Here is a 10,862-nt window from a genome sequence, read left to right as displayed (position 1 = left end):
AGGGGTAGACCCAGGACCAGGTGGAGGGATTATATCTCTTCTCTGGCCTTGGAGCGCCTGGGATTCCCCAGTCAGAGTTAGCCGATGTGGCCGGGGAAAGGGCTCGCTGCTGAAGCTGCTGCCCCCGTGACCAGACATAAGCGGTTAACAGTGGATGGATGGTTTAAGTGATCTCTGGTAACGATCAATCAAGATAGATTTCCGACCACATTTCTTCCTGGAAGTTGATGGTTCTACACTCTTCTTCCAGGTTTTAATAATGCATTGGACGGTTCTTGACCCAATTTTAGTGGTTTCAGTAATCTCATTAGAGGTTTTCTTGTTTGATGCAGCCCAATAATCAGAGGAAATGTCTTCACACATGGTTGTTAAGGAAATGAAAATCTATTCACTGCATCAGTTAGTTAAATAACTTGTTTCCATCTGAAACATATAATCACTGCAGTAATTATCCAATGGATGTTTCTGACCTATTTGCTTAGTTAACTCCAGGTGGTGACGTTTCTTTTGACCAGACAGTTTATAAATGTAACATATATACAGTTGTAACGTAAACATGGTATTCTAGATCAACATGTTTCTCACAGAGCAGTTTTCAGATCTGAAGGTGAAGAACGTTTCCTCCATCAACTCCATCATTGTTCATCTCCTCTGACTCTTATATCAGGACACTTACTGAACAACATGAAGGCACCATGTGATTTAACTGTCTCATTTACAGTGTTGATAAATGTTTTTCCTCTCGTCCTGCTGAGATGGAACTTTTCTTAAATCCTCTGCGGGACTTCTGTTTCTCAGATGGACGGTGAATAAGTAAAAGGTTACAAACAAACAACACAACTAGCACTGCGAACTGTCCCAGAACACAGTAGAGGGCAGTCCTTCCTCGACTTGCTGTATCGGGTCTCTCAGGTTCTGGTCGATCCCTCGTTGCTGTAAAGAGACCAAACAACAGAACAGCTGAAGTTGTGACATATTTCTTAGATACTGTGAGAATGAAGTGAAGGATTGTGGTCGTCCTCAATACTTTTCTTCAGGTTCTTATTGATCCAAAAAAGCTGCTGAATTGAACCTGTTAATAAAGTTCTACTGACTTCTACTCTACCAACTTACCAGAGACGTTGAGCCGACATTCACTATAGTCCACACCATAGTTTGTCCTCACATCACACAGGTACTGTCCTGAGTCCTCAGTCCTGAGTCTGGACACATGAAGTCTGAGTCGTCCGTCTCTGAGGACGTCTTTGTCCCACTGGACTCGTCCTACAAACTGTTGATCCTGAGACTCTGGGATCACAACACCTCCACGTATTTCAAACAGGACTGAGACTTTGTGATCAGTTTTCATCTCACAGAAGATATAAAGTGAGTCGGGGGAAGTGTCAGCTGTGGTTGTGAACGTCCATTCCAGTGTGATGTTGTGGTTCTCCTCTGCCTGATAGGAGGTCTGTGTCACATTCACTACAAATGTTCCTGTTGAGGAGACAGAGAGGGAAAGTGAGGAGCAGACACACTGACAGCTTTAACATGGCAGCCTTTAAACTCCATCTCCATGTTTGTGTGGACAGTTTAGTGACGTCTCAGAGCTGCAGAGGCTCATCAACATCAGCTGTTTGCTCACATGTGGGCCACTTTAACTGCTTCATTGAATCACAGTGTCAGAAAGTGAAGCTGTAAACTGACCACAGACACAGTTGAGGCTGATGAGCAGCAGGATCCTGCAGATCATCTTCTCCCTGTGAGAGGAGACAGAGGTGAAGAGTCATGTGATCACAGTTCAGTCCTCACATGTACCACAACCAACATCTACAGTCTGTCTTTAGTCTTCTAAACACTCCTCTGTCTTCATCATCCTCATCATCACACACAAGGACTTCCTGACTGGACACAGTCTGGATGCTAATGCTAAGCTGCAGTGTTGTTCTTCTGACACAAGATGGCACCAGTGGTTACAGTGTCCACCATCAGCAGGAAACATGACAACATGTGGATTCAGCTGCAGACAACAACATGTAGCTGCCACATGAAACACTGCAGAACCAGTGCTGCTCCTACACACACATGGAAGTTGTGTATCTGGAACATGGTGACATGTTGTCAGTGTTTAACACTGATACATTACAAACACATATAAACAGTGTCTCCATATAAAGTCATGAGACAACAACTGCTAATAAACACAAACAGGCTCCTGTTGTTGTTGTCAGGTCTCAGTAACAAATCATTATATCTGATGACTTTGATGATTTGATGGTAAAAAGTGAAAAGTTGAAATGTCCTGAAGAAGAAGAAAGCTGAAACACACAAAGTCCAAAGATCTGTGTAGATGAAGGTGGAGGGAAACATCAACACTGATTCTGTTTAGTTTCATCAATAAAGTTTTCTGTCACAAGATTTATACGAGTGGACATGATGTTTCTGGTAGAACGTCCTTCACACAGCTGACTGATCCATCTGACTTCTACTAACAACAGTTCTCAGAACAGCTGCTGAAGTGTTCAGCCAAGGTGGAAGAAGTCCTGAAGATCAGACAGAGTGAACCAGGTTAGAGGAGATCTCTCTGTCAGACATCAGAATATTAACCCCTTAAGGAACAGCGTTCCAACATAGGAACACCCTTCACTAAACGAACACCTTTCGTAAAAATGAATAGTTTTTTTTGCTAATAGTTTTAAGCGTCTGATCTTAACAGTATATACTCAATATTGGAAAGCTGAGACTGTCGTGATTATTTTAAGCCCAAAAAAGTTATTTCCAGACCATGTAATAGCCTTCTAAACTCACCATGACACAACATAAGAAAGAGCCCTCTACTGCAAGAAGCAAGAATGCCTACATACCTTCGGAGTGTTCCCTTTTTCCACAGCTACAACGTCATGCCACAATTCTTTTTTTCATAGTTCGCCAAGAGTCCATAGAATGGGAATATCCATGTAATTTTAGCCAAAACTAGCAAGAAACCCCAGGGTCTGAGCTTTCATTTGAGACCAAGATTATGTTTCTAGGTAAAGGGGTTCTCAAGTTATAAGCCTTTGAATCTCAGTAGGCGCTGTTGGTAAAATAGGACCCAAGCAAAAGGCACAGACATGCCTTTAGAAAAGACCTGTGGCTATGGCCTAATTGTGTCTGCTGTGTCCATAGACATACCTGAGCCCTTATATCTTAGTCAGTTTATTGACATTTGAATTGGACGAAAACCAAAACCTGTGTTTCAACCTCTGTAACTCTGTGTCAGTATGTCATAGAATCACATTTACACTTCTAGAAAAAACTTGAGGGTTTTACCTTTCCAATGGTACCAAGGGACATCCCTGAGTCTCAAACTATGTGGGAGCTGTCATGCTTTTAATTTCGGTATGTCGTTTTGGAAAAAGAACCTTAAAACAGGGGCGTTCATTAAGTGGTTTTAACTTGGTTTTTGAAAATTGCAAGTGTTTATACTCCTTTGCTACCTAATAGATACTGATGACAACAAAGCTTTACCAAGGTCCATTTACAGTGTTGCCATAGGGAGGGCTCTCTGACTATCTAGCCCAATTCAATCCTCTGTCTGAAGAACATGTAGTAGTATAAAGGGGTGTTGGGCCTCGTGCCCTCATGCACATGTCTCAAACAAAGAAATCAAGAGAGGCCTGTAGTTGAAGCCAGAAGCCTAACTACTAGGGCCTCACACGAGGGACTATCAAACAAAGAACAGGGAGAAATGCCGACCAGGTGTGAAAAACGTGACCAGATTGACCTGCCCCCAAGACATCAGGTGGTCCCTATTGGCTGTGAGCCCGGAAGCTCCGCCAGTATCACAATGACGTCACTCCCACGTTAAAAGGTCACGCACCCCTCCTGCTCTTTGTACTCAGGTAGCGTTCGTTGTGAAGAGACTTCAGTTTCACGCAACTGCTGCCATAAGGGTCCAACTCCGAGAAACGTTTTTCATCTTCACCCTCTTTTGAGCTAAGGTCAGTTCCCTCCTCGCTGGACGAGACAGAGACTGTTTTTGTTTCACTTTCATTTTTGTTCGGACGTTCGTCATAATTGTTTTGGATCCCGAGAGAAGCGCTGTACACCCCAGCTGTTTTCTCACTACCTGCAGAAAGAAGAGAAGAATCTTCAGAAGTAACGAAACCGTCCCTTCCATCAAGTCGACGTATCGCTGTAGACAGCCTGCCATCAGTTGTTAGGACGCTAAAGCTGATTCCGCGCTCCAGAACGAGTTGGAGCTTCGGGTCAGACGGACCCCACGCTACCGCAACAAGCAGCATCTAAAGTAAGAGGCTTTTGTTTGGGCAGAAACAGATAGTATATAGCGTGTTTTTCTTTGTTGTGCTTTTTATTGTGAAAGGACCGCCGAGTCCGATTTATGGTTTACTGTGTGTTAACTGTGTGTGCTACGCTCACTAGGAGCTCATACAGGCTAATCCAGCTTGTACTGTCTTGCCGCTGTGTGTGACCACAATCCGTCGTATTCCGGCTCGATCAGCGGACGCCAAACGAACCTCGATTCGCTTGCCGACCACTGTTCGAGGGAGAGACGACCACTGTGCATCACATGGCCATTGTGTTGTTTCTTCGTCGCCTGCTAAGCCCCGCTTAGCTCTTTCCCTCTTTTACTAACAAACACACACACACGCACACACACACACACACACATACACACACCGAGATACACGTACTTTGGTTAGGTCGGTCTTTTGTAAACTTATAGTTAACAACGCTGCTATAACATAAGACGTGTGTCCGGCATATCCTCTCTATTGACTGTAAAGACGGACTTCCCCGGTAGAACGACTACCTTTCTAGGACAGTGGCCATCATCCCCGTAAAATTCACCCTCGTGTGATCAAACCGCACACGAGATCGAAGACGGCGTAACCGCTGCCTTTGTTCAAACTCCGCGCGCACGTGTAGTGACCACCTTTGGTCGATACAATCAGAGCCGCCATTTTTGAATTCCAGGTGTATGAATCAGTGAAACTGAATTCATCATCTCGGAATCCGCGCTCTCGCGTGACCCTAAGTCACGTCCGGTGTTGCCCTGCAGTCTCTCCGACGAGACTTCCCAAGTCACACCCACCAAATTGTGGTCCAGCGAACGTGATTTTCCAAGCCACGTTCGGCCATCATTGTAGTCTTTATTGGGGACTCCCTGCCCACACACACACACACATACATACATACATACATACATACATACATACATACATACATAAACTACACATACACGCCTCCACCCAGGTACCTGCTTGGCTTGATTATGTTTTGATATTGCTAGCTTTGTGAAGGAAATTGTTGTCTGTTAAAGTAGGTGATTTTTTTTTGTTCTGTGGAGCAAGCTTTAATAAACACTGTTGACTTTAACTGAGCCGCATCTGTGATTATTGTGCACGAGCCCATATCGTAATAACTGCTGGTTGAGATGGTCCGTGCTCGGATTCACGCCTTCCCTCTTATGTAATTATTGATATTTTCATAATATCTACAATTTGATTAATTCCAAGACTTTGAGACTTAAGGTAAATCATATTGATTGTTGATCCCTGGTTTCAGGGTGGTGCCCCGTGGTTATTAATGATTCATAGTTACCTAAGTTCATTAATTAACTATAATAAATTTAAATAATTAATATTTACACATTAATTAATAATCAATAATCAATACCGATTCCCAACAGGGGGTTCGGCTCCTGGGATAACCCGAATATACAGAACAGAACCAGGCCTGCAGAAAATGAATAACATTGTTTTTACATGATCTGACAGAAGTAAGAGCCTATTTGGTAGGTTTGTTTAATGAGAGGCGTTCTCGTCACTGGAAGAATAAAAACATGTACTACTGACATTATTTTGGCAGGATTTTGCATCAGCATAATGAATGGCTTCAAAAGTTCAGTTTACATTTAACATCAGGTTATTACAATCAGACTGTTCTGAATAATGCAGCATGTTGTGCTTTAAAGTTTCCTGCACAGCTTCAGAGTGAAACCACCGTTGGTTTATTAATGTTCCATCTTCCTCTCATATATATCTATATGTGTGTGAAGCATCAGAGTTAAATCATGAAGAAGCTGCAGATGTTTCTCTTCTCTCCACAGAACACAGTGCATGATGGGAAACACTCCAGTTTTCTCCTGATGGAAACAAGTTGGATCTGAAGTTTTATTTATCTTTAAATGTAACTATATGATTTTTATTGACCTGTTACGTCAGCAACAACAAGGTTGTAGACAGCAACAAACTGACTCTTTTTACAAAGAAAGAAACATCTGAATGTTTGTAATGTTGAATTTAAGAGAAAGCATCAGTGAGTCAGAATGTGTTGTAGTCTGCTTCACTGTCTGTTCTAGCAGCATCTGAAGATAATATTGTGTACTGGAAGATTACAGCTACTGTGTTTAGTCCAGTCAGTGCTTTATTAACTACTGTTGGTTAATACAGAATGTGTGATTATCATCATGTTGTGTTGTCACACAGACTCAGGATAAATACAGTGTACACAAACAAACACACACACACACACACACAATGTGCAGTCTCTGTGAACACGACATCTCTTCTCTGCAGTCTGGTTCTGTTCTGTATGTTCGGGTCATCCTGCTGATCTGAACCCACTGAAGGCTCTTCTGCTCTGCATACTGTCTGATGCATCAGGAGACAAGCTCCGCCCCCTTCTTTATCACACTACACTACTGTTCACAGGCAGTGAAATAGCAGCACGGAGTATGAGTTTCAACCTGTGGTTCTTGCATGAGTTTCTCACACACACATACACACAGACCAATGAGACACTGTGCCTCTTATTTACAGTAAGATCACAGATGAGAGTGAAACCGGCAATGTTGTGAACCCACGACCTTGACTCACAATGATAATAACAGAATGATTTGTTTTTCCCTCATACAGACTGATCCCAGTGACTGGTTCAAAAGTGAAAGTACTTTCAGGCTGCAGCATCATTATTCAGACTTATTGTCACATTACAGATGATGAAGTTATTTAAAGTCAAATTATTCTCATGGTCTGGATGCAAACCATCAGATAAACTCAAGCCCAAAAATGATCACCTCAACCACACTGACTGTCTGTACTGTCAGGGTGAGGAAGTGACTATTTCAGCTCAGCTCCTCACAGCTGAAAGTTTCACTCATGTACAGATCACAAACACACACACTGACTGCAGACACGATCATCGACTTTTTCACATCGACTAAATACAAATATATAGAGAGGTGATATCAATATCAAGGAAATAAATTATAGAAGAATCCTCAACTACAAATGTAAGTGTTGTCTCTCAATCAACTAGAATGACTTTAAGATGTTTTACCTCTCGCCCAAGTCTTCAAGAAACACGTCCAGTTGTCTACAATTCAGCGTCCCTTCTCATCGCTAGTGGCAAGACACCTTTCATGGTTTCACTGTCCCGTGTTAAGACTATGTATGCTGTCGCATCCTTGCAGGCAATGGATGACACTTATCACTTACACTGCACAGTTAAACCAGTCTGACTGGCTGATTGAGTTCTGGTTCAATGTTTCCTGCACAGCTTAAAATGAAACAACATTGTTACCAAACACATGGTAATCATTTAATAGGTCAAATAAAATCATGTAGTTACATTTAAACATGAATAAAACTTCAGATCAAACTTGTTTCCATCAGGAGAAAAGTGGAGTGTTTCCCTGAAAAATGTTTAAAATCGCCACAGAATGAATCAGTGTTTGGTTTCATCAATAAAACCTTCTTACACAAGATTTCAGTGGACATGATGAATCTGTGAGAACGTCCCTCACACAGCTGACTGATCCATCTGATGTCAACAGAAACAGAGGAGATGCTTTCTAAAGTTTTCAGGCGACTAAAGATCAGATTGTGAAGAGAAGACAGATAATCATCATGTGCACGAATGTTTCTCTGTCGGTGAGGAAGTTTTACATGAGCTGACAGAGTTAACATTCTTGGTATATTTGTAATATGAGTGGTATTCACTCCCTGAACGAGGAAAGATGTCAAGTACTGGTCATGGTTTTAGTAGGAGGTGGCATGAAGCCTGTGTTTTCTAATAACAGGTCTGTCTACATTCTTTTGTCTACCTACTTATCTTCTTAACATCATCTCACACTCTTGAGGTGAATCCATGTCAGAACTGAAGAGGCGACATCGCAATCAAACTGTTCTGAATACAGCAGCATGTTCTGTTTCAAAGGTTCCTGCACAGCTTCAGAGTGACATCACAGTTCATATTGTCTCCTCTCCATCTTCCTTTCATATATATTGATCTGTGTCTGAAGCATCAGAATTAAATCATTAAGAAGCTGCAGATGTTTCAGCTGATGACTGAGCTGAACTGCAACTGAGTCTCATATATATGTGACTGTTCTCTTCTCAGTCTGGTTCTGACCTCTGTCTGTTCAGACCTGAAGAGGATCTTTAACTGGACCTGTCTGTCTGTTGAGTCGTGTGTTGAGCTCATCACATGAAGGAGTGGCAGCTCATCCTGCTGTGAAGGAAACTAACACACTGACACAGACGAGCCTGTAAGTGATGGATCATGTGTGGATGAACAGTGGTCTGAGTAAGAGACCTGAGCCGACAGGTCCGTCACACCTCATCTACAAGATCCACAAGGTCCGTTGTTAGAGAGTGTTAAGGAATGAACTGATAACTCCTCCATGAACACTTGAAGACTTTCACCACCTGAGGATTGTGTGTCAGGTCTCTGACTCTGGCTCAGACCAGCCCTCTAAAGTAAAGGTGTTGGTCAAAGTCTGTGTCGCTCTCAGTTTGTGTTCAGACTGCTGGCTGTTTGTGACGTCCAGGTCTAAAACTGGACTTTAACTGGACCTGTCTGTCTGTTGAGTTGTCCTGTAGGGACGTTAACATCAGTGATGTTTGGACCCGCAGCAGTAAAATGTTGGTTTATAAACCTGCAGTCTTCACCACTGTGATGTCACTGGTCATTAATGTGGCCTGTAAAGCAGTTTGTAACTGACTTCACTTCATGTTTTCTCCAGAAGACTCAGAGAGACTTTGTGTCAGACTGGAAACACAAAGCCATGTGTTGGAAAATCAACTACGGGCCTACAAACAGAACATGTCGTGTTTTATAAGACGCTATAAGACAAAATACATCACAGAAACAGGATATAAAGGGGTTTCATGTGTCATGTAACATATTTTCATATAAAAATATCTGTTTTTTCATGTTTATATGAAACCAAATGATAACATGTTGATAAAAAACAACTTCTCTCATATTAATGGATTTATTTACAATTTGTTGATATTAAAAACATGATGACATCACTTCCTGTGTGTCCTACAGGACAAGCAGGTCAGTTCAGCTGAAGCTTCATGACATCCTGCAGGAGCAGGGGCCAGTCCCTTGGGTGCTCTTAACATTTTATTTGGAAATGTTCTTACATTTACTATCTAACAAAGCTGTGAGCTCCATTGTTGAGTTTTTATGATTTGACATAACCAAAATGTTTAAGTGATCTCTGGAAACGATCATTCAAGATAGATTTCCGACCACATTTCTTCCTGGAAGTTGATGGTTCTACACTGTTCTTCCAGGTTGTAATGATGCATTGGACGGTTCTTGACCCAATTTTAGTGGTTTCAGTAATCTTATTAGATGTTTTCTTTGTTTGATGCAGCCCAATAATCAGAGGAAATGTCTTCACACATGGTTGTTTAAGAAATGAAAATCTATTTACTGCATCAGTTAGTTAAATAACTTGTTTCCATCTGAAACATATAATCACTGCAGTAATTATCCAATGGATGTTTCTGACCTATTTGCTTAGTTAACTCCAGGTGGTGACGTTTCTTTTGACCAGACAGTTTATAAATGTAACATATATACAGTTGTAACGTAAACATGGTATTCTAGATCAACATGTTTCTCACAGAGCAGTTTTCAGATCTGAAGGTGAAGAACGTTTCCTCCATCAACTCCATCATTGTTCATCTCCTCTGACTCTTATATCAGGACACTTACTGAACAACATGAAGGCATCATGTGATTTAACGTCTCATTTACAGTGTTGATAAGTTTATTTTCTCTCGTCCAGCTGAGATGGAACTTTTCCTGAATCCTCTGCAGGACTTCTGTTTCTCAGACAGACGGTGAATGAATAAAATGCAACAAACAAACAACACAATTAACACTGCTGCTGTAAGTCCAGAGTAGAGGGTGATCATTCTCAGACTGACCCCCTTCGGTCTCTCAGGTGTGTCTGTGTCGGGTCTCTCAGGTTCTGGTCGAGCCCTCGCTGCTGTAAAGAGACCAAACAACAGAACAGCTGAAGTTGTGACATATTTCTCAGATACTGTGAGAATGAAGTGAAGGATTGTGGTCGTCCTCAATACTTTTCTTCAGGTTCTTATTGATCAAAAAAGCTGCTGACTTGTTAACCTGTTAATAAAGTTCTACTGACTTCTACTCAACCAACTTACCAGAGACACTGAGCCGACATTCACCAAAGTTCCCACCATACTGTGTCCTCACATCACACAGGTACTGTCCTGAGTCCTCAGTCCTGAGTCTGGACACATGAAGTCTGAGTCGTCCGTCTCTGAGGACGTCTTTGTCCCACTGGACTCGTCCTACAAACTGTTGATCCTGAAACTCTGGGACCTCAACACCTCCACGTAGATGAAACAGGACTGAGACTTTGTGATCAGTTTTCATCTGACAGTAGATATAAAGTGAGTCGGGGGAAGTGTCAGCTGTGGTTGTGAACGTCCATTCCAGTGTGATGTTGTGGTTCTCCTCTGCCTGATAGGAGGTCTGTGTCACATTCACTACAAATGTTCCTGTTGAGGAGACAGAGAGGGAAAGTGAGGAGCAGACACACTGACAGC

At 42.1% G+C, this 10,862-nt stretch overlaps 1 protein-coding gene across 1 annotated transcript; it reads right to left on the bottom strand.

Annotated features, from left to right (window-relative positions):
- Positions 1-501: 501 nt before the first annotated feature.
- On the bottom strand, positions 502-7,400 carry LOC115588983 (polymeric immunoglobulin receptor-like). Its single transcript, XM_030429655.1, has 4 exons — positions 7,321-7,400; positions 1,684-1,736; positions 1,114-1,473; positions 502-933 (listed from the first exon to the last, which is right to left on the bottom strand). Exons 2-4 carry the CDS (start codon positions 1,727-1,729, stop codon positions 716-718), a joined length of 624 nt encoding a protein of 207 aa, XP_030285515.1. The 5' UTR covers positions 1,730-1,736; positions 7,321-7,400; the 3' UTR covers positions 502-715.
- Positions 7,401-10,862: the final 3,462 nt, after the last annotated feature.

This window comes from Sparus aurata, chromosome 10 (genome assembly GCF_900880675.1).
Source record: "Sparus aurata chromosome 10, fSpaAur1.1, whole genome shotgun sequence".
Classification (NCBI taxonomy): Eukaryota; Metazoa; Chordata; class Actinopteri; order Spariformes; family Sparidae; genus Sparus; species Sparus aurata.
This window is presented reverse-complemented; position numbering and strand designations above follow the sequence as displayed.